The sequence below is a fragment of the Leptonychotes weddellii genome, chromosome 3 (genome assembly GCF_054177405.1).
Source record: "Leptonychotes weddellii isolate Sample4059 chromosome 3, ASM5417740v2, whole genome shotgun sequence".
Taxonomy (NCBI): Eukaryota; Metazoa; Chordata; class Mammalia; order Carnivora; family Phocidae; genus Leptonychotes; species Leptonychotes weddellii.
Window position 1 is genome coordinate 52,957,111 of NC_138371.1, and position 24,548 is coordinate 52,981,658.

Below are 24,548 nucleotides of genomic sequence, written 5' to 3' on the forward strand. Positions count from 1 at the left end.
CAAATAACACTTAACTTTCTGATTTCTGCTTAGCTTTCTGCTTAACCTCTTACATGCTTGCCCAGATAAAAGCCTCTGCCTATTTAACCACATTTGAGCCTTACCCAATAAGATCAATAACAAGGTGAGATGTTTAGATTCCACTTTCCCTCACTGCTTTTGTAAAAATATACATATGTATATTTTTTTGATTTACCAGTTTATTATAAAAGGATATGATAAAGGATACAGATAAACATCCAGATGGAAGAGATGCATAGGACAAGGTATGTGGGAAGGGGTGCCAAGCTGCCATGTCCTCTCTGGGAATGCCACTCTTATAGCATCTCCATGGGTTCACCAACCTGGAAGCTCTGTAAGAATATTTTAATAGCGGATTGAAAGGGAGGTAGTAATTACGTATTTACAAAAACACAAACACACGTCCATATATATGTATATATATGCGTGTGTATATATATGTATGTATGTATATATATTTGTATATATATGCACACACACATATATTTTATGTGTATATTAAAAGGTAATTTTCAGGGCTTTATCTTGACAGACCAGAAATTAAATTATTTTAGTATTTAAGGTAACAACAACAACAAAAAAATGCACAATTTCGGAGAATATTTAAATAAGGCTATAAGCCTGGGCCAAGTGAAAAGCTGGAAAAAATAAGAAATCCAGCTATTCTAAAAAAGCTATCCCACAATTGCTTATATCAAATAGTTACCATTGAATAAAAGTATGTTTTAACATCCTGATAGCTAGTAGGCAATTATGTTTTAACTAATCATTCAAAAACCATTTATGGAACAACTAAGGATACAAAGATCAACCTTGTAAAGAATTAGCCTTAGCCTTGTATAAATTCATATATTGCATGGTATCAATGCTCTAAAATTGTTCTATTTTATGGGTGAATTTTGTATACCTATCTAGTTTAATATACAGTAGTGACTTTCAAATTTGTTTTAGAAAAATACTTGCTATTAGATATTATTCACCATTTCCACATAACCAAATATACACTTTATGACTTATTTCATGCTTTTTCTTGATAAAATTAATGTACTTTTTGGGGGTAGAAATTTTGGGTACTATTCTACAAAGAAAAAAAATCATGTGTATTTTTACTACTCAGGGGTATTTACTGTTGGCATTTTCTTCTAGAATTTTTTTCTATACATCTGATTTCAAGCAACAGAAAACCCAATTCAGCCTTGTTTAAACAATAAAGAAAACTGATTGGCTCACGTGAATGAGAAGTCTATAGGCTTCAGGCCAGTCATGGCTTCAGATGATGCTTGATTCTATAACTCAATATGTCATCAAGGACCTGTTTATTTCTTTCTCTGTGCTGTGCCTTCCTTGGTGTCTGCATCATCCTAAGACTGGCTCCTCTCATGATCCCAAGATGGCTGCCAGCATCTTCCCGTGTCCAGCAAGCAAGAGAACCTCAGCATTCTCAGCAAAAGTCCTAAGAGTCATGCTTCAAACTACCTTAGAGCCAATGCCCACCCTGACTCAATCACTGAGTCCAAAGGGATGAAATGTACTTATTGGATAGCCAAGGTTAGTTTCATCACCTCTGAAGGCAGAATGATGTCAGCTTCTCTGGAATCATATGTATCCCTAAAGTGAAACTGGTGCTGTTGGAAACGTGATGGGGAGTTTTAAAGAAACTAAATATTTTTAAAGAAATCATATTAGACATATGTCTTCCTCTTCGCTGATCTTTGATTAGACTCTCTGGATGGCCCACAGTGCTACTTTTTCAAGGAAGATCATTCTCAGAATTTCAATAGGGAATACTTAATAGGTATTAAAAATTATATAGATCTGGATGTATGGATGAAATGTTAATTATACATTATTAAATTTAAAAGGTTAGGGACGACTGGGTGGCCCAGTTAGTTAAGCATCTGCCTTTGGCTCAGGTCATGATCCCGGGGTCTGGGACTGAGTACAGTGTCTGGCTCCTTGCTCAGCGGGGAGCCTGCTTCTTCCCTCCGCCTGCCACTCCCCCTGCTTGTGCTCTCTGACAAATAAATAAAATGTTTAAAAAAAATAAAATTTAAAAGGTTATTAAAAACCATGTATATAAAAAGTCATATGTATTATATGATCCTATTTTTCTTAAATAATCTACATATGCATAGAAAAAAGATACATACATAGTAAAATGTTAACAGAAGTTATCTTAGTTATCTGTAGGTGTTGTGACTTTCACTTTCTTCATTCCTTTTTCTATTATCTGAATATTTTATAATTATTATTACTTTCATAATCAGAAAAAAACCCAAACATTAGAACTACTTGATTTTGGAAAAAAAGTACAATTCACCAGGAATCTACATCACACCACACTGCCTCAGCATATACCTACATGACCCTTGCCATTATACAAACCACTTGGTTTATTCCTCCTGTCAGTCTTGACCAGCTGGAGTTGAGGGAAATGAGGGTATCAGTGTGTATGAAGGTACAGGTCCTGTTATTTACAAGTGGAAGTTAAGATTAACATACAGTTTTTCTCCATGAGTTTGAATAATTTTTAGCTTTTCTTCCCTTTTTTCAGTTAATAATATATGTAGATCAGCATCTCACAGCCTGATTAGCAGATATGATAGTGAAATTAAATGGTTTTCTTATGGCATTCACCAGTAATTATCTAAGAATGACTTTTTAACGAGGTCTTTCATCTCTGTATACACTTTGTTCCTAGAATTTCCCCCCACAACCTGCTCTTCTCAGAAAACTTATCCACTCCATACAGATATCTCCAATCTTATCTTTAGCTCTATTCTTTCTCTCTCTTGAGCTTCTGTTTTCTTTCTAGGTGTCTATCAGAAATCTCTATTTACATGTGCTGATACCTTCAGGAGCAGTTAGTTCACAGGAGAGTGAGCACTTATATTCCCAATGTCTTGCACCAACTAGTTGGGTGTTCTTAGATCAACTGCTGAATCTCCAGGACCTCAGATGGAGAGAATGATGACAACTCCTTCAAAAAATGAGACTGAGGGGCACGTGGGTGGCTCAGTTGGTTAAGCTTCTGCCAGGGTCCTAGGATCAAACCCCACATCAGGCTCCCTGCTCAGCAGGGAGTCTGCTTCTCCCTCTCTCTCTGCCCCTCTTCCCCGCTCATTCTCTCTCTCTCTCAAATGGATGAATAAAATCTTTAAAAAAAAGAGAGAGACTGAACTAGATAATTTCTCAAGGTTTTAGATTTTAGACCTAAAATCAAATTCATTATTTTCTTCTTGTAACTGCTTCTCTCATTTGAAATATTTCTTCCTTTCATCTTCAGCTAATAGGATGATAGAAAATAATGGGACTTTAGAACTAGGAAGACTGTTAGAGGCTGTCTAGCTCAATTCCTTTTCCTTACTGTAATGGGGTAAGGACTTCAGTTCATTATCTCCTTCCTCTTCTTTGGCCCTATCAGTAATCCAGTCCCATCAGCTCTTCTTTTGTAATGTCTCTCAGGCTGTTTCCACTTTTTTCATTATCATCACTCCAAAGTACATATATCTTCATTTTCTAGTGTCTAGGTTCTTCCCAAAGTCATCTGCTTCTCTTACCTCCAGTCTCTTTTTCAACGAATCCTGGGAAAGCTTCCAGATTGCATATCCAAAAACAATGTAATCATTACAACACATTCCCGTCAAAACATATTTAATGGTTTTACTGTGGTCAGAGGATAAGGCAAGGCCCTATTCTAAGACTAACCTAAAGAACCTCCTAGAGGCTGACCTTAACTTACCTTTCCAGGTATATCTTCATGTATTCTCCTGAAAGTCAAAACTCAGTTAAGTATTTATTTAATTGAACGAAGTCTTCATATTTTCTAAACAGAAATCCTTTTTAGCTTTGAGATAATACACTCAGATTTAAAAAAAAAAAGTAGCCAGATTCAAGGGGAAAAAAAGAAGGCAGTTAAGAGTGAAGATGGAGAACAAAGGTGAAGTGAGAACAGGAATAGAATGCATGACTTTTCTATAGTTTGTTTCTGCTCATTTTTCTTCTGCTTAGTTTTCAGAACCTTTAACCTTAGCTTACTGTGAGTTTTCAAGCCATACATTTTTTGTATCTTTGCACAAAAACTACTAAGATGATAGGAAGACATCTGAAGTTGCCACCACCCCCCCCAAAAAAGTTGGATGCAAGGCAAATTAGAGGCTTTACAAAGGACAGATGCCTGTGGAGATATTAAGTGGAATCATATCATAAATATCTTAAAATCGAAATAATTTTGATTCCAAAAGACTAATGCAAATACCAAGTTTCTTCGGGTTTCAAATTGGAGCTCTATCTTTGGGACCCCTTCATTTCAAGCTCAGGAAGTTTTCCACCAATTTAACAAATTTCTTCTCAGTACAGTGACGAGATAAACATGTAGTTTCCCCGACAACAGAGACACAAGTAGTCAGGGACTAAGCGCTTATTCTACCCAAATCAAGCATGGGGCCGAAGCTTTATAGACATTTTAGTCCCTAATTTAGGAAGGTGAAGGTCACACTGCCTTGGGAAAGGAGGAAGGCAGGATTCTGGCCCAGATCTGATTTTTAAACTCCGTGCTATAAAACGACTAGTCAAACCCACATATGAAATTAGCGGATCACAAGGGGTTGGGCGTTAGGCAGAAAAACGAGAGGCTTCCGCATCTGAATTTAGGGCGAGGAAAACGAGACTGGAAACGTCCCCACAGCAGCCGCCATTTTGCAAGAGCCCGGCAGCCGGAAGTCTCGCCGCCGGAGTCTCGCTGCTGAGCGGCTCGGAGCGGGCGGCGCGGGGGCGGAGCCGGGGACCGTGTGTCCCCCACATCTTGACGCCGAGGGCGGGACAGAGGACCGTGCGGCTCGGAGCCTCGCGGCGGGGGCGGAGCCTGAGGTGGGGCCGAGGACTTGCGCTCGGAGGCTCGAGGCGAGGGGCGGGGCCTCAAGGCGGGACAAGGGGCCGTGAAGCTTGGACGTTCCCAGGGCGGTGCAGCTTGAAGACTCGAGGCCGGGGGCGGGGCCTCAAGGTGGGGCGGGGCGGGGCGGGGCCGCGCGGCCGGCGCGGGGAGGAGCTGACCTGACCACAGTACTCCTGCACCTCACTTTCTCGGAACGTGACAGAGCTGCTACCGTCGGCCGCCAGCAGCCCGCAGCTCTCGGTGAAGAGGGCTGGGGTGGGAGATGACGGTGATTTCCTCCCTGCTTAGTCCATCACGAGCATCGACTCTTTTCTCGCGGCCCCGGGGCTGCAGACGTAGCAGGTGAGATGGGGCCCTGGGGCGCGGACCTGCCCCGCCCTGGCTCGGCCTTGCGTACCCTTCGTGCCCCCATCCCCGCCCCTCGGGTCTGGGCAGGTGGGCAGTGCCCCGCCCTTGGCACCCCGGCGTGCAGTCCGCTGCCTGCGTCTGCCCCGCTTTTAGGACCTCCGGAAGACTTAACGTAGGGGAAGGGACCACTTGTCCCCTCCAGTGACAGAACTGTCATACCCCGGTTTGAGGAGCGCCTCATTGCTCGTACGTCCATGCTGTCATTCTCGGACTCTTCCTTTTATCCCGACGGGCTGGCCTCAGTATCTGCCTTCTTGGGAGCTTTTGCCCGGGTACCTGGAGCGCTGCACCAAATTTTCTTCCTTACCCCTTTTTGGAGCGTGTCAGATACCATGATGTTGTGATTCCCATGCCCTGGGGAAGCTGAGAGACCAACTTTTTATCCCAGGCACAGACCCCAGTCTGCTGTCTGCCCCGGCTTTGGGTGGCAGCTGGTCTCTGGGCAGCCTGCTCCGTTAAGGACTCTCCACATCCTTATCTTAGAGGGCCAAAGTCTGTCCCTGCTGACAAGGGAAGAGGCGGTGCTCAGCGCTCCCCACCCTAGGTCTCTAGGCAGGACATTTGGTCCTCTGCAAGTAGGTGGGAGTGGGCGGATGGTGTGATGTTGATGTTGAAGAGTGCTTTAATAGTATCATACTATGTCACGATTTTCCCACAGGATAATGGATATTGGGTGTTTCAAAGCTTTCTCTTTGAAATAAATCAGAACCCTCTGCCCCATTTTCGTTAGCAATGGTAGTTGTTTAGTTTCAGTGGTTCCTTCATGTTATCTCAACCAACTATCAGTGGCTAGAAGGGAGTTGTATATAGCATTTCTCAACTCCTCACCCCAGTGAGTGGCCAGTGAGCAGTCTTTTACCGTGATAGGTCAGCTTGTTTGTTCGGTTAGCAACCCTTGTTTTTAATGAGATGAAAAGACTGGATGCAATTTTTTACAAAAACTTCCATTGCTGTGGTTCCTGTTCATTTTCAAAGAATGCTTTAAAAAGCATATACTCTTCCCATTGGGGGGGAAAATGGATAAGAAACCTTTGTAAGTGCTTTTTCAGTTGTTTCAACCTTCCCTCTATTAGCAAGTATTGCTTTTATAATGTTGAGGAACACTAAAAGTATCTTCCTGAGAAAGGGCAGATTACTTTTCAAAGTTTTTCTCTTCATTTTTGACTAACTTAGAGTTAATCCTGGGCAGTGCTACAACTATTTGACCATCACCTTGATGAAAATTAAGATCTCTCCCTTCCCTGATAAAAACGACTTAAGATCAAACTGAATTAAATTGAACTCCTCTTAGTTGTTTGGTATGAAACAAAAGCTGGTAACCTATGACCCATCCCATCTCTCTATTTTAGGTGGAGAATCTTTAATACCACGTTTGAAGAAGGGGCATAAGACAATGAATTATATTTAATTTGTTACCATTCTCATTATGACCACACTCCTAATAGCAGTTGCTACCATTTCTTAAAGACCTACTCTGTGAAAAGCTGTGTATGAGGTCTCCAATCCTCACAATAGACCTTTAAGGAGGTTTTTACTCTCATTTTATAGTTGAAGAGGCTAAGGTTCAGAGAGGATATTTAACTTGCCCAAAGAGTTGATAAGTTATAAGTCCCCAAACTGGGTTCAGGTCTATTGGACTCTTTTCAGTGAACTACCACTATTTTAGTTAAAACTGTTGGTTAAAAAATTATTGTAATACATTGATTTGTGAGTGTGGTACAAATAAGGGGTAGTGAGCAGTATGAGTTACTAATATTCCAGGCAAACAAATATGGGGTACTTTAAAGAAATAACATAAGGCTGGACGAGTTTATCACCTTATTCTTTAGCATTGCCTTTTCAAGTCCGTACCTGTTAGGGGCTCCAAATGTTTAACACCCTTGTTTATCAGCTCCTTACTTCAAATAATGGTACCTATCCCAACCATTAGCTTTCCCAGGATATAATTTGATGCATATTTGGTAAACTTCAAGTATGTGATTATTGTAGTTTTGTGTATATTAACCACTCCTATCTAATCCTGGTAGAAAAATACTTGTCCTGATCCAAATTAAACGTAAGGTTTTTAAATGGTTCAGTTTATATGAGGGTAGCACAGAGAAAATTATCATGTCCACACCCGTGTATCAGTTGTTGCTGGTCTCTGGCCTGCTGAGTCTTTATTATGTCATGTGGGTGTTTGAAAACTTACCCATTGGCATTGTAAATTTCAGGAATCATGGGCATTTTTACTTTCTACCTTATATAAGGCCACTTTAGATGGTCAACCCAGAATAATCACTTAGAAGTTGGCAGTTGTCACCATATTAATTTCAAGTTACTAATTAAAGCTGATTAGTTGCAAAGTTGCCCAAACCTCATATTCATTGTGTCCCTGGCAGCAAGAAGGGAGTCTGATAAGTATTGTAATGCTAGCATAAAATATTTTCTTGCTCTAGCATTTTCTGAACATCTTTAGAACATTTTACAACACATTTTGTGTTCTTAAACATTTATGAACAGCTTTAGAACATTTTAGAACACACCTTGTGGTCTTGGGCCTGTTGCTACAGTGAAAAACTTAGACTACTTTATCATTCAGGAAGAAAAGTTTTCTGTCCATGACCTAGATAGTTCCTAAAGGAGAACATTGATCCACTAAAAGGTGAAAGGTTTAAGAGCAGATCAGTATTTTAGTCATTCATCATTACATAATTAATTATATAATATACACACATATGTGTATATATATGTAAACTCTAACATATCTATTAGTGCCTCCTGTGTGCCAGGCACCGTGCTAGGTGTTAGGGATACAACAGTGAGCAAAAACATGCAGAGTCCCTACTTCTGTGGCACTTAAGGTCTAGTGAAAGAGATAGACATAAATCAAATAGTCACTCTAATGCATAGTATAATTACAAACTGAGAAAAGTAGCCTACAGGTAAGGAACATGATTCTATTTAAGAAAGACCTAGCTATGGGGTTAGTGAAGCCTTATGTGGTAAAACAACTCCTGACCTATATGATTTAGAGGGTGAATAGATGTTATTATATAGACAGTGGCAAGTAGAGAAGAGAACATTTTACACTGAACTGCATGTACAAAGTCCCTGTGACACAAAGGGACTATGGGGCATTCAAGAAGGCAAATATATGAGACCACTCTAAATGGAGCTAAGGGTAGCCTGGTGGGATGCCATCATTTTTTCTTTCATTCTCTTTTATGGGCTACCAAAAGTTGTATTTAACTGTTGTTAAGTGATTACTTTGTGCCGGGTGTGATTCTAAGGACTTGAATAATCTCAAGTCCCAGTGAGGTAGGTATTATTATTGCCATTTCACAGATGAGGAAAGTTACTGGATAAAGTTGCTATGTGATAGGGGCGCCTGGGTGGCTCAGTCATTAAGCGTCTGCCTTCGGCTCAGGTCATGATCCCAGGGTCCTGGGATTGAGCCCCGCGTCGGGCTCCCTGCTGGGCGGGAAGCCTGCTTCTCCCTCTCTGGCTCCCCCTGCTTGTGTTCCCTCTCTCGCTGTCTCTCTCTCTGTCAAAAAATAAATAAAAATCTTTAAAAAAATAAATAAATAAAAATAAGAAATAAAGTTGCTATGTGATAGTTTACTAAACGCTTCTTCCTGTCCTCTACTCAGGTATGACCACAGGCTAGACAGGACTCTCCTATCTGGTATGTAGCCTTGAGCACTGAAATTTCCAGAGAATTTGGATGCAGGTGGACATTCAGGAGAGGCTCTGTGGGCCCCATGCTCTTACCCACTAGGTGGAGCTCAAGTTTGGATCATGGGAGAGAGCCAGGGGGTATCCCTGCAACTGTCATATTTGTGGATCTTATTTTATTCATGTCTGATACTGAAAATAGAAGAGCAACATAAATATTTTGGGCTGACCCACCTTTGAGAGTAAAGAGGTTATTGTTAGCAAACACTCTCACCCTTTTTTTTTCATTGTATTTTTCTCTGGTGGTTGTTGAAGAAAGTATATATATTTATTTGGCCACTTGATAAGTCTAGGTTTGCCAGTGTACAGTATATGCTTTCAACTAGAATTCTTCTAATTGTTGATTGTCACACTGAATCTTTCTTCCTTTCTTTCCAGAGATCTGGTTGGAGTTGGAGGGTGAAAGAAAATGGATTCTTTTTCTGATTTACCTGCAGAGAACTTAACCATTGCAGTCAATATGACCAAGACTTTGTCCTCAACAGTAATGAATAGATTTAATTCCACTAATGACCCACCTTCAATGTCAATAACAAGGCTTTTTCCAGCCTTACTAGAATGTTTTGGCATAGTCCTTTGTGGCTACATAGCAGGAAGAGCCAATGTCATAACATCAACACAGGCCAAAGGACTAGGAAATTTTGTCTCCAGATTTGCACTTCCAGCTTTATTATTCAAAAATATGGTTGTACTTAATTTTTCCAATGTGGATTGGTCTTTCCTATATAGTATCTTGATTGCCAAAGCTTCTGTATTTTTCATTGTATGTGTATTAACCTTATTGGTTGCCAGTCCTGACAGTCGATTTAGCAAAGCTGGACTATTCCCTATTTTTGCTACACAAAGTAATGACTTTGCATTGGGATATCCTATAGGTAAGTTATTTTTTATTTTTCAAGTTTTTAAAAAATTCAGGTGTTTTATGAAGTAGCAAAATTTAATTCTTTAATTTATTTAGACATTTGTTAGTGATAGATATTTACTTATATCTAAAAAAATTCTTTTGGGGCACCTGGCTGGCTCAGTTGGTAAAGCATGTGGCTCTTGACCTTGGGGCCCGTGAATTCGAGCCCCATATTGGGGGTAGAGTTTACTTAAAAAAAAAAAAAAAAATCACAAGCCTCATTCCAAATCTCTGTACTCTGTACCACCCCACAATGCCTACCCCCAAAAGTGAATAACTCTTAAAAAAAATTAAAATTAAAAAAATCTCTCATATTTTTTCTAAAATATTTCTTACCTTAGGATGAATTCTATTTTTTCCTCAACTTCAGAGTTTGAAGCTGTTTCAAATGTCGACCTAAAATAAATAGTCATACCTAAATAAACTTTATAAATCATCTTTCTAATATATTCTTTTTCTTCTCAGCAATCACACGAAAGAAGTTCAGGTTCCAGAAGGGATCAGATTCTGATTTAAATTATATAAGAAAGATAGACATATGTCTGTATAAAAATAGTTATTAAATGTTAGCAGTGGAAATTTATGAATGACTTTTTTTCCTCCCTCATTTTTCTTACCATCTAGAATATATATTGTTTTACATTAAATCTTGTTGTTGAGCTTATTATATTCAAAATGTCAGTGTACTTCAGTTGAAGTTAATTTCTTGTGTAAGAATGAAAATATTGAGGGCTTTTTACCTTTTCAACATTTCCTTCTTAACCTTTCCAACTCTTTAAGCAGCCTAATTTTATGTTTCTATGTGTGTTTTCCTGATAAAACATACCAATTTGGGATGTTGAGCTATCTTGAACGTATTCTTTTTTCCAGAACACCCTAAGTACATAACTACTTAGTAGCTACTTTTTATATTTTTATTTTTAAATTAAAGTTTATGCTGTGCTTTGGCCATGTATCATGATGTGAGGACCTGAATATTATGGACATAGTCATACATTCATTCACTCCTTCATAGGGACCTGTTACATACCAATGATTGTGCTACCTGCTGGGAATACACCTGTCAACAAAGTTCTCATACATATTGACTTCCATTTTAATGTGAAAATAAACTAAAAATTAAAATAATATCAGGTAATGACAAGGACCATAAAAATAAAGTAGTATAGAGGGCTAGGAATGAGGAGGTACTATTTGATGTAGGGGGTCAATAAAGGCCTCTCTGATGGTGTATCTTCTGAGCAGAGACTGAAAGAAATTTATTGAAGTGGACAACTGGAAACTACCATTAACTTTCAGATTCCTTATTCAGTAGTTTTAAAACTCTTCCCCGCACCTCCCCCCCGCGACTGAAACTGTTAATTATTTCACCTCTGGCACCAAAAGGATTCTACTGTGTATACTTTTCCTTTTTCTCCTCCTTTGACCCTCCTCCATCTTGCTTACCAGAAATGAAGCTAAATCTTAGAAATTAAATAACTCTGAGTGAAGCAGTTTTATGAGAGAGGAAAAACTGGGCTCTTAGATGACTGAACTATAAATAGTAACTGTAAAGGTGTTCCTTTAAGGTTATTGAATTTTAAAATTAAGAATGAACCAAGCGTTTAAATAAAGACTTTGGCAATAAAAGACTTTGGAAATAAAAGTCCATCTCCTCAGGAGCATTAGTAATGTAAATTTGTGAAGGTATTTATGGCATAAAGACCTTATAAGTGGCTCAGTATCATAGTGTTAAGTATTTAACAAATATTACATTATCTTAATTTAGGCATAAACTATATATAGTTTCATGTTCTCATAGATTAGTAAGTCCACAACTAAACAGAACTAACATTTGTAACTTTATACTTTATAGAGTATTTTCTTATAGATATACTTATCTGAGGTAGGACAGATATTTTTAATCCTCATTTTCAAATAAGGAGAGTGGCTTACAGAGATTTAATTGTCTATCCCAGGTCACACAGCTAATGTGACTGAGATCCAAACCTAGGTCTTTTGGTTCTAAATCCTAGGCATTCTCTTATGCCACACAGTTATATAACATGCCCATTTAATCTTTAGAAGACCTAACTAGCCTGTAACCCATTAATAGCAGAGCGAATCAAAGATTTTTTTTATCTTTATATTATTCTAAAGGTATTCCATAAAATGAGTAGCAGTGGAAAAAGACCCATTAGATGAGCTTACGCATTTTCATGTTAAGGCAGAATCTCCAAATCAAAAATGTAGTCAGCTATTTTCATCACTGTTTTTTTTTAATGTCCCACCTTGGATCACTGAAACTGGTAATAATCATGTTCCCAGCAGCATGCTAGTCCAATTTCCCTGATGATTATCCTTGTAAATTTTGAGTTGTCATTTTTTGTTTTTAAATTACAAATAATTTAAGAGCTCTTGTAGTATTAGGTTGTAGACAATAACCTTACCAGAAACCAACAGTGTATGCAAAAGTGCTTTCTCACATATCTGCAGATTGGAAGGTGTGGTACAGAGCTGTAGGGCTGTGTATCTGCTCCAATGAGCTTATTTATTATTGCTGCCCATGCCCATCTGCCTTCTGGGCTTTCTCGGGATGAACAGAGAAGACTGTGTCTCTAGAGAGAAGACCCTTTCTTTCTGTTATGTGATGTCTCCCAGGAATTCCCACTCTCTTGTTAACAGATAAGCATCATAGCTTATGAGAAATGTCCTTTTTAAGACTGCTTTTGTTCCAAAATATCAGTCCAATATACGGGTGACTTGGGAGAAGGCAGATAAGTTAATGAATAAAGAAAAAAGCCATTCATTTTTCCTTTTTCTCTATATTATGCCAATTATAACAGCCTATGAACTTATGTTAAAATGATTTATCTATATTCAAGTAGCAGAATGCTACAGTGCATTTAACAGACTAATAGAGAAGCTCGCTATTTTTTAGAACAATTCTTTTCAAAGGTAACTTTAAGAAATACGAGTTCAAGAAGAAACCAAGAATCTACCAAGGCGAAATGTTGATTTCAGAAAACCAGAGTGGTTCCCTACCTCTGTCATTAAAAGATACTAATAAGGCATATTTAAGTCCTATAATTTATTCTTCAAACAATGCTGATAGCATAAGTACTCTGACTAATCATAATTATGTTCTAGTGCTTGAGCTGTAAACAGAAAGGAAATGAAGCATTTAACTATATGCCATTAAATAATAGAATGATCATGTCTGGGTCTTTGTGTTGTTTGCTAGGGATTGAAGCCCGGCAGGAATCAAAATAGGAGCCGCAGTGGGTGGCTAATTTTGTCTTTTAGTTCCTCATAGTAGGATTCTCTCCTCCCCCCAAGAGCTTTATTTGTAAGTGTTAATTAATTAGAACTTAATAGTTGATATAATCATTATAAATCTAATTTGTTAGTATAGGTCACTGCTTTCATATATGTCTTTCATATTTGAAAAACCATCTTTTGATTGGTAATTAAAGCACTGCCAATTCATAGATAAATATTGTAACTTTAATTATGCAAACAAGTGGCAGAAGTGGATTGAAATTTCCACATTAAACCCTGTTCTTCTCGTGATTTGACCATTATTTACTTATTCCCAATTTCTTCTCTTCCACTAGATTGTACCTTTTTTACCTTCATATACCTGTTCACCTGACTCAAAATGCCCTACTAGTAACCTGCTTTATAAATATTCAGAATGCGAAAAAAGGAAAAAAAAGGGTATAAAAAGAAACAAGTCTAAGAGAGAACAATTAGATATAAATTGCTGTGTGTTACAAAATACATTTTTACTTTGAAAACTTTGACATTCATTGATGTGCTAATTGCATTCAGCAAGTATTTTCAGATTTGCTCAGCCCTGTGCTGGGGCCTGTGGTCTCTGAAGTGATGCCTTCAAGGAACTTAGAATGGGATGAGGGGGCACTAATAGGAAACAAGGCGCCAGAGCCATCCAGAGGCAAGGAGGTCCATGACAGAGATTGAAGACTGGGGGGAAGCACTGATACCTGAGACAGGCCTTAAACTGTAGGCAAGGTTTAGGTAAGAAAAGAGAGACTTCAAGAAGTTGGGGAATGATGATCAGCATGTCGAACTCATAATTATGAACCAGTGTTAGTCCGGTGTCACAGCGATATTAAACTGACTGCTGGAGGCTTTGCTCTAAGGAATAGTGAGAGATGAACTGAGTAAGGGACCCATTGCAGAGACTGGACTGTGAATGTCAAAAAAGCAGCTTTATGGCTGTTCTTGTGGGAGGTGAGAACGGTGGGAAAATCAGAAATTTTGAAAGTTCAGATTTAAATGATATTGTCAGCAGTGAATAAAATGGATCAAGGGAGTGGTCAAGAAAAACCAAAGGAATATAAGTTGGTCAACACATTAATCCAATTTTGAGATTTTTGACTAGTGGTTCAAGAGGAGAAAAAAGAAAAGATCTGGCGAAAGAAGAGAGGACTTGGTGGTGGGTTAGCCATAGATAATAAAAGACTGCTGCTCAAATTTGCATTGAGCTTTTAAAATAATCTAAAGTCCATTATCAGATGGTGATTAAGTGCTAGAGTGCCGGGAAAGTAAATTTCTGGAAAAAGGCATTAACCTAAGGGGCTTTGTGTGCTTAAAGTCGTCAAAGGAAACACCTTATGCATTTTATTTTGGCCACTTGGGAAAATTCTTGAACTCAGATTGAAAACACAAGGCTTTTCCAAAATTTATTCTCTATTTTAAAAATTGAGTGGTGGGCAGGTATGGAAGCCTTTCTCTTAGAGATGGAATATCTGATCAGAAGGAGCGGAGCGGTCTAGAAATAGTTATCAAAAGTGATGCTTTTTTTTTACTTAAAAGATGAAACCTTATGAAACATGAAAGAAAACCACTAAGAGATACAGAGCTCATATATCTAATTTGGAAGTCAGTAGAAAGAATTTGTGAAATTTTATGTAATCAAATATGTTGTGTTTAGCCTCTGCTTCATTTCAGGGATATTATAGACCCCTGTATGTGCTTAGCTGAAAAAAAAAGGGAATGGAATCCTACACAAAAGTAGGTTTTAGCTAATGAGAACCAGGTAGACTTCTAAAGGTTATATAATCTAGTTACATAACTTTAACAGGACATGTGCATGACATTAACTGAACTTATGTATCCTGAGTAAGTAAACAAATATATTTTCCTACCTGTGTAACTTTATCTTAATGTAAATTGAGAAATCTAATCTTTTACATTTTTTCACATGATTGCCTCTCTCTTTGCAGTGACTGTGGCTGTTCTTTTTTTTTTTTTTTAATCCTTCTTTCTCAGCCTCCAATCATCTATGAATTGTCCTTTGTATGTATTAGGTTGAATTTTGAAACTCATTGCCAAAAATGTGCCTGGAGACCAGGTTGCTTACTCCAAGGCTCTAAGTTGCTCTGATCAACCCAAGACCAGGTCACCAACTGTCATGTCCACCAACAAACAGCTAGAAATCTAATCCAACCCACCTACCCGCCTTCCAAGGAGACTTATTTTATGACTGGTTAGGTTCTAAAGTCATCATGTATGGTCACATCCTCGAAAAATCCCTTAAGTCACCCACAAAATACAGCACACATACTTTGAGTATATCGTACCATTTCTCATAGTCTAACACAGCCAGATTTTTTTCTCTAGCATTGTTTTTCTTCAGCCAACAAGTGAAGTATTTAGTTTGCATTTGGGAATATGCCTTATGGGGGCAAAAAATGAATCTTTTGTTTTCCTAAGAGAGTGTAGTTGAATTTGTGTTAGCTAAATGTGCACTGACATGACTCTACTGTATTCCACTCCCCAACATTCCTTAGATCCACCTTTTCATTCCTCATTCTTCAGCATCTTCACTGGGTCTTCCTAAAGGCATTCATTCCTTTTCATTCCCCTCAAATGGAGGCTGTTTATTTTCTCTTCACCTGCATCCTGCATATAGACTGAGCTGCCCTGCTCATAGCCACCTCGTACCTGTACCTCTGTGAGGCCATTATTCTCTGCTCTTTTGCAGGAACTGCTTCTTTGGGGTTCATACTGCCTACCTAGTCTGTTCATCCTCATTGCTGTCATCTGCTGACCTCATTCTGATCATTCCTCCTCATTTCGTGAAGACTTTAATATCTGATTCATTGTCATCTTCTTGACCCCCAAGTTTTGCCATTATCTTCTTTTTTTTAAAGATTTTATATTTTTATTTGACAGAGAGTACAAGCAGGGGGAGGGGCAGGCAGAGGGAGAGGGAAAAGCAGGCAGAGGGAGAGGGAGAAGGAGGCTCCCCACTGAGCAGGGAGCCCGGCACTGGGGCTCAATCCCAGGAGCCTGGGATCATGACCTGAGCCAAAGGCAGATGCTTAACCCACTGAGCCACCCAGGTGCCCCTGCCCATTAGCTTGTTTGACTTTAGCATCCATGTGAACTACCCATTAAATCCTCTCCCTTCTCAGTCCCTGACTTCTCCAACTCCAGTGATGTTTTCCTCTACTCCCTTTCAGCCACCAACCCCCACAACTCATCCTGGACCTAGGCATCTGGGAAATATTAAGCGCAATAGTTCAACTATCTGACTTACTCTGAACTCCTGACCTTCCGACTACTCATCATTTTTGGACTTTGGAGGGACCTCCAGTGCCTGACTCCTCTGCTTTTTATCTGAGAGCCACCTGCCATCTTCACTTCTTTTCCATGATAGATTGGACTCTATCCCTTCAGTGCTCATTATTTCATTCATTGTCTCCTACTCTCTCCTCCACCCCTGTAGTGTGGGTTTGGTTCCCCACTCCAGTGAAACCTCTCTTAAGGGAATCAAACCACCTTGTTGCTATTACTACTTAAGTGTTTAATTCCTTACTAGATTTGTATTTGGAATTTTAAGAATTCTACAATTCTGCCCTTTTTTTGAGACTAGTCTTAGCCTCTACATAGTAAAAATCAGTGGGTTTCACAAACAATATTTTTTTTAAAGATTTTATTTACTTAAGAGAGAAGGAGAGAGAGGAGGGGGGAGGAGCAGAGGAAGAAGCAGACTCCCTGCTGAGTGGGGATCCTGCCATGGGGTTCTATCCTCTAAGATCCTGTGATCATGACCTGAGCCGAAGTCAGATGCTTAACTGACTGAGCCACCCAGGCACCCCTCACTAACAATTTTTTAAAGTTGATTATCATTTTATAGGCTAAATATCATTTAATATAATGTGCTTTTCTTCCTTATAAGCTTTATTACTAAAATTTACTTTTCCAAAGTAGGCTAATGAGGTCATTGTGCACTATTTATATTAATTTACAATATGTTATAATTAAGTATGGAAAACATTATGTACATAATTTATTAATGCATTTCTGTGGTAATCATTTTTAAAGCGGTTTTAATTCGTGTTTTGCAGTTGAAGCTTTATATCAAACTACATACCCAGAATATCTCCAGTACATTTACTTGGTGGCGCCCATATCTCTTATGATGTTGAACCCTATAGGATTTATCTTCTGTGAAATCCAGAAGTGGAAAGACACTCAAAATGCTTCTCAAAACAAAGTGAAAATTGTAGGACTTGGACTTCTGCGTGTATTACAGAATCCAATAGTATTTATGGTTTTCATTGGTATTGCCTTCAATTTTATTCTTGATCAAAAGGTGCCCGTATATATGGAAAATTTTCTTGATGGACTTGCAAATTCTTTCTCTGGAGCAGCTCTATTTTATCTGGGTCTTACAATGGTGGGAAAAATAAAGAAACTGAAGAAGTCAGCATTTGTTGTACTAATTCTTCTCATCACAGCTAAACTGTAAGTTTCATTTATTTAACTTGGGGACTATACTTTGTGAAAGCCTTATTTAGCCAGTTCATTAGATGTGTCTGCAACTATTTTCTCCTTTAAGTAATCTGATAGTAATACTCCCTCCTAACTGAGTAGTTGTGATTTAAAGGAAAATGTGATGTTGGTATATTGTGGAAGGTTATTGCCTTATTCTGTGTAGGTTCTTCTTTCCATTTTACTGCCAGAAGATAAAGATGATTGGTTTCCCCTTAACTTTTATATAATTTTACTTAATATCTCCTAATGTCCCAGTTTGATCATATTTTTAAAGGAAATTTTATAGGATTTCTGACTTTTCCAAATCTTTTAAAACCCTATTGGTCATGATGAAAACAATAATTTTGAATGAAGCTTTTTTTCATGAATTTGGGGAAAATACTCTACAATTCAGTGGGTGATTGAACTTCCTAAATAGGAAAGTCCATGCAAATGATTATTACCAACTATCTAATCCTAGCCTATCAGATAAAGTTTTTATTAGTTCCTTAGTTACAGTTCTTCAGCTTACTTAGTTCATTAGCCATAGAGTTATACTTCATGGTGTAGGTGACATAATTTTACTGTGACACTACCCCAAGGCACTTGGGGCATACTTAACTACTGAAATTAGTTCTTGTATAGGCAGTTAAATTCATGAAAGCGGTGCAATATGAAATAGTGTCTATATTTTCAAAATAATAAAAATGAATATAACTTTTGAAAATTATTTATGGTGTGGTGTTATGTTCGTTGGAAACAAAGTATTAAGTATTGCCGCAGTAATAAATATGGTTCTAATGTTAATAGTATTGTCGACCTCAACTTACAAGTAGTATTTGAATATTCTCATTTTAAAAATGTTTTTTCTTAAAAAAAATCTTTTTTCTGTGTCTTTGATCCCTATTAGATGTTTTAATCTATTTTTTAAATTAAAAAATACAGATAAGAGCAGTTTTTTATTCCGTACTAGAGCATATCTCTAGGTGCTACTATGACAATGTTACCAACCCGGGCCTTGTTCTTTTTAAAGGAAAGCTTCATTAGCTCAGCTTCCCTTATATGCTCTTTCTATGGAATCCTGAAGGATTTGTTTAATAATTGACTCTCCAGCAGGTCTGGATTTCACTACTTTTCTGCTCTAGCTTGGTTGTTTCAATTCCTCTGCCAAACCCTTGTCTTTACAGTGATGAAGAGGTAATTGTAAGATGCCCTGTTTTTCTACTGGCTTTCAGAATCTAATCGAGCCGCACTGTTATCAACACCTGATCCATTTAAACCCCAAATCATAATAAAGATCAGGGGTTCTTTCCAAAAAGAAGTTTAGTAATTTTCTTGAAAAAAAGTTTGCTCAGATTATCAATCTTTTTTTTTTCTTTTTTTTCTTTTTCTTTTTTTTTTTCTAAAGATTTTATTTATTTATTTGAGAGAGAGAGAATGAGAGACAGAGAGCACGAGAGGGAAGAGGATCAGAAGGAGAGGCAGACCCCCCACTGAGCAGGGAGCCCGATGTGGGACTCGATCCCGGGACTCTGGGATCATGACCTGAGCTGAAGGCAGTCGCTTAACCAACTGAGCCACCCAGGCGCCCCTTTTTTTTTTCTTTTAACATTTCCATTTTCTAGTTGAGGAAACAGGAAACAGCTACTACAGTTATAACTTTTAAACATTTTTTTGAGAGAAAATGATTTGTAGAACCAAAGTTGAGTTTTTTTCCTCTGAATCCCTGATGTTGAAAGCATTTTTTTAGAATATTGTTACACCTAAGTGGCTCCAAGTTGAATTCTTGATTCTTTCAAAATGTTCACAAGTAGGCATGCAGAGAATAGGTGCATGCAAATAGATACACCTTCTGGGCAGGAGAAGAATAACCTAATGCCAAGTTCAATAGAACGATTGCCCCCTTGGGGACCGGCGTACTTTGATATCAAGTGAATGACCCATTTCTTGTTTTTTCAGCCTGGTGCTGCCACTTTTGTGCAGAGAAATGGTGGAACTCTTGGACAAGGGCGACAGTGTAGTGAACCATACAAGTTTATCAAATTATGCGTTTTTGTATGGTGTCTTTCCTGTAGCACCAGGAGTGGCTATCTTTGCAACACAGTTCAACATGGAAGTAGAGATTGTATGTATATACTACTTTCTAAGTTCGATTGTATGGTTAGTAGAAAAATGAAATTTTAAAACACAGAGATCAGCCTTCTTTTATGAGAATTTGATAGGTGAAAGCTACTTCATTGTAAATAAGGAAGCATCATGTAACATCAAGTAATAGTTATTTAATCTGGGGTCTTTTCTCAGTCATCACTTTTTTCATTAGTCTTTTTTAGTTTTAAATATTTTATTGTTGTACTTCTGCTGAAACCTAAGGGTTATTTATAGAATGGTAACTTTTGAAATTTTGGATAAAAAAAATCTGTTTCATTCACTGTTAATTCACCAGATGCAAAACACCACATAATCAATTGCAGTAAATAGCTAAAATCAATTAACACCAAATTATTAACAGTGTCTAAGCATATTGCACATGTTATCTATAGCATTAAATGTTTTTGAAATATAACCTGAAGGAACTAAGTTGTTTAACAAAGGTTAGTTCCGTTATTTAATCTGTAAAATGTTTACCTGGTAATTTGTTTTTCAAATTGATTTTATTGCCCTGTATTTTATGAAATAGTGTGGAAGGAAACTGGTCATCAGTTTAATTAGATCATTAATATGGTTTACTTTCTAGAACCTAAGATAACCATCAGCTTGGGATGTTTAGTTCTGGTTATGTGCAAATATTAATTGAGCATAGAGTGGAAGAGGAGCCAAAGGAACTTAACTGTGTTTTCTTTTAAGGACTCTCAGAAAGGGGGAATATAGTATTAGAGAACATGCTGGAATTTATGGTGTCTTTTTCCTGACTCTTGCTTTTATTTTAGAATGCCTTAGTGTGCTGTGGCTATTTAAAATTTAGGGGTCATTGTTTAATTGAGACTATGGCCCTTTTCTCAATTTGATTTCATTTTTTGCAGATAACCTCAGGGATGGTAGTAAGCACATTTGTGTCTGCACCAATCATGTACGTTTCTGCCTGGTTACTAACCTTTCCCACTATGGACCCTAAGCCATTGGCGTATGCCATCCAGAATGTTAGTTTTGATATAAGTATTATCAGCCTTGTCTCCTTGGTAAGTACGTTTCACTGTAAATATGAATGAAAACCACAGAATGAGTTTGAAAATAGCTTGGTAACAGAAAGTTAGGGATTTAAAAATCTATTCTAAAAATCTCTTATGCAATAGAGAAAGCTAAAGCCTGCCCATAAAATGTAAAATTGTGTCTTTCCTTTTGAAAGTTAGGGTCGTGGAGCAGACAAGGCATGAGATTTAGTCAGACCTAGATTGGCTTTTAGCGCTATCACAAACTAGCTGTATGTCTCAGCCTTTCTAAGCTCCAGTTTTCTCAGCTAGGACATAGAGATACAAATTTTACCTATTTCCATGGGTTTTTTTAAGGATTACATATGACAATATAGGTGAAAAGCATCTGCAAATGGCAAATCACTCTACGAATACTATTAGTATTAGCTAATTGTAGAATCATGGGGTCGGGAGGGATGTCCAACCACCCATTTAATGCTACTGAAGCTTTCTGGAGGAAAAAAAAAAGAGAGAAATCTAGTTCAAATTAAATACTTAAACATTTGACAACTAGAGTATCTTGTAGCTCAACTTGCTTATGGAATTCAAGCAGTATTCTGGCTGGGAAAAAAAAAAAACAGCTTTTACTGTTAAAAGAAGGAGGCAGGGGTGAACATGTATATGGACAACAAATAAACATGTAATTAATGTAATTTTTAGGAAATTTCACTTCTGTTACATATTCCTAAAATTTGTGCTCTTTGATAAGAGGACAGTCTAGGGAGAGAGATGATATAAATTTTGATTGATAGGGTGGGAAGAAGAAAGAAGGAAATCACCCAGCATACTTAGCTGGCCCCTTTAGAGGGAGAATAGAAACCCAATCCTTATAAATATGAGGAATGCAAGACAATTCGTCTTAAGGTGGGCTATCTGCATTGTTTGAAGTCAGACTGCCTGGAATTTAGATACCGCATGAGCCAATGGTGGAATCAAAAGAAAACTTAGAAGAATGCACTGTAACTGCATCTCCCACTAAAGATCTTTTCCTGAATAGTTGACTGTGAGCCTGTGTCCTACCCCAGCCACCCAAGGTAGGGGAAGTTAGAACATGGCCTTGATCAAGGCATTAGTCCTTAAAGACCCTGTCATTTTTTTTAAAGATTTTATTTATTTATTTGTCAGAGAGAGAGAGAGAGCAAGCGAGCACAAGCAGGGGAGTGGCAAGCAGAGGGAGAAGCAGACTCCCCGTGGAGCAGGGAGCCGGATGTGGGACTTGATCCCAGGACCCTGGGATCATGACCTGAACTGAAGGCAGACACTTAATTGACTGAGCTACCCAGGCGTCCCAACCCTGTCATTTTTGAAGAGTTAATTTATGATAGGATCTCTCATGCTTTGATTTCCCCAAAATATAAATGACATATAATTATTAGTTTCAGGAGTACATCGTAGTTATACGATGTACATTATGCATTTTATACATTTTGAAATGATCCCCATGATAAGCCCAGGTACCATTTGTCACGATTCGAAGTTATTACAAAGTTACTGACCATGTTCCCTATGCTGTACATTACATCCCCAGAACATACTTGTTTTATAATTGTACTTCTCAGTCCGCCTCTTCTGTTTCACCTGCCACCCAGCTCCTCCCCTTTCTGGTGACCAGCAGTTTGCTGTATCTATGAGTCTGTTTCTGTTTTGCTTTGTTTGTTCATTTGCTTTGTTATTCAGACTCCACATAGAAGTGAAATCATATACAGTATTTGTGTTTCTCTGACTTATTTCGCTTAGCATGATACCTGCTAGGTCCATCCATCTTATTGCATCTCCGTGCTATTTATTGTTCTTTGGGTATGGTGATTTACCTTAATACTCTTTGGGGAACTAGGCAGATTAAAGTAAATAAAATATTGGAATTTCTTTCTGAACCAAGATAAAGAGAATCCTTTAAAGAAGCTAATCAATGAGTTATTTGATAAGTAGTTATGAAGGTTAAGGAGCCTGAATAACTTTTGAACCTTTTGTCTTTAAGATCTGGTCTCTGGCTATTCTTCTTTTGAGTAAGAAATATAAACAGCTCCCTCATATGCTTACAACTAATTTACTCATCGCTCAGGTTAGTAAACATACAGATACTTAGAACTATGCTTTTTTCATTGATTATTCTACTATAGAGGAGAAAATCATGTGGCTGGGTTTTCCCAGTTATAAAGTCGAAAGCATTTTTTACCAATTGCAATCCATTACAACTTGATTACCATTAATGTATCCTTAACTTATTATACACCACCATAGGTCTTGAACTGTATAAAGTTGAGGCTAATAGTGGCGTTCAGGGATAATTTTGCATTTTTTAATAGAAATAACTGAATCACTAAAAATTGAACTCTCTCACAATCTTATTCTTTTAGTCAAATCTTCGCATGTCTCAAGTTATAATGGGAAGAGGTTTAGCATTTTTTTACGTAAACCATTACTAAATATAGGGTTCGTATTTAAAATGCTGTTTGTTTCAGTTAAATATATACACTGGTAAAGACTATAAGAAGGGCTTTTATCCTAAAACTTGAAGTTTTGGAATAGCTAGCATGATAATTACTCAGCAGTAATTTAAAATGAATATTTACAATGAATTTGCCATGAATAAAACAGTTGTCTGACTCCCATGAATATGACTGACTTTGTTAATAATTTTTTCTGCAGTCTATTGTCTGTGCCGGAATGATGATCTGGAATTTCGTTAAAGAAAAAAATTTTGTTGGACAAATTCTGGTGTTTGTTTTATTGTACAGCTCCCTCTATAGTACCTACCTGTGGACAGGTAAGATGGATCATGAATGGAAACTTAGGTCTCCCATCGTGAGAAGCTATTTGAAGGCTCGTAACCCAGGACTAACGCATCCTCTCAGGCCCTTGTGCTCACTAGACAGGCAGTGTGCAAAGCCAAGTTCCGTTTCCACGGTATAGAGAAATAGTACTCTATTTCTGCCCGGATGCAGGGGCTTTCCGGTCACATGGGTCTTTTTCCTTGGAATCTTTGGCTCTTGGCCATGGTTAGCACAGCTCCCTTTTGGAAACAGCAAGAGATCAGGTACTAAAGGCAAGTGGAGAAAGGAGGGAGAGAATGGCAGAGATGTGTGAGGCGTGTGAGGTATGTCCCAGAGCTCACTATCAGAGTGCAGCTGAACTGAGTGAAGAATTCTATCTCTGCCTCCAGCAGATAGCTTAACTTTTGCCATCTCAGTTTCCTCATCTGTGAGACTGGGTTATCACACCTTACAGACTTATTTGAGAACTAAATGAGATATGGGTATTTATGCCTGGTGTGCGGTAGGCAGTCAACAACAAGAACTATATTACTAAACAGCAAGGGAAGTGGTTATAGGAGAACAAGAAAACTAAGGAATAAAAGGGTATGGAAATACAAGAGTACCCAGTAAGAAAGACTATTTCTCATTTCAACTGGCTCCAAAAAAGACATTCAAATATTTTAGCATCTTGTCATTTTGAGGTATAGTGTTTAATTTGGACGCGTACATTCTGATCTGTTTGCGAAATGTTCTGTGTGGCTGTTTTGCATTCACACCACAAATGTGAATCTATGCAATGGCACATAAAAGGAAACTGTAGCATGGGAGGGCTGGTCATAACCACTGTTAGGAGGCAGGTGTCAGGAAGTGGCTTCGAGGGACAAGCCTTT

At 38.1% G+C, this 24,548-nt stretch overlaps 1 protein-coding gene across 2 annotated transcripts in view; it reads left to right on the forward strand.

Annotated features, from left to right (window-relative positions):
• The first annotated feature begins 5,055 nt into the window (after window positions 1–5,055).
• Window positions 5,056–24,548, forward strand: part of GPR155 (G protein-coupled receptor 155) — a 45,876-nt gene continuing 26,383 nt past the window's right edge. For both annotated transcript variants that reach the window (XM_006744589.3, XM_031040491.2), the window contains exons 1-7: window positions 5,056–5,257; window positions 9,419–9,915; window positions 17,306–17,705; window positions 19,674–19,839; window positions 20,735–20,890; window positions 22,881–22,964; window positions 23,552–23,669. In XM_006744589.3, coding sequence (XP_006744652.1) covers window positions 9,450–9,915; window positions 17,306–17,705; window positions 19,674–19,839; window positions 20,735–20,890; window positions 22,881–22,964; window positions 23,552–23,669 — 1,390 coding nt within the window. In that variant the 5' untranslated portion in view covers window positions 5,056–5,257; window positions 9,419–9,449. The remainder of the gene's footprint in view (window positions 5,258–9,418; window positions 9,916–17,305; window positions 17,706–19,673; window positions 19,840–20,734; window positions 20,891–22,880; window positions 22,965–23,551; window positions 23,670–24,548) is intronic.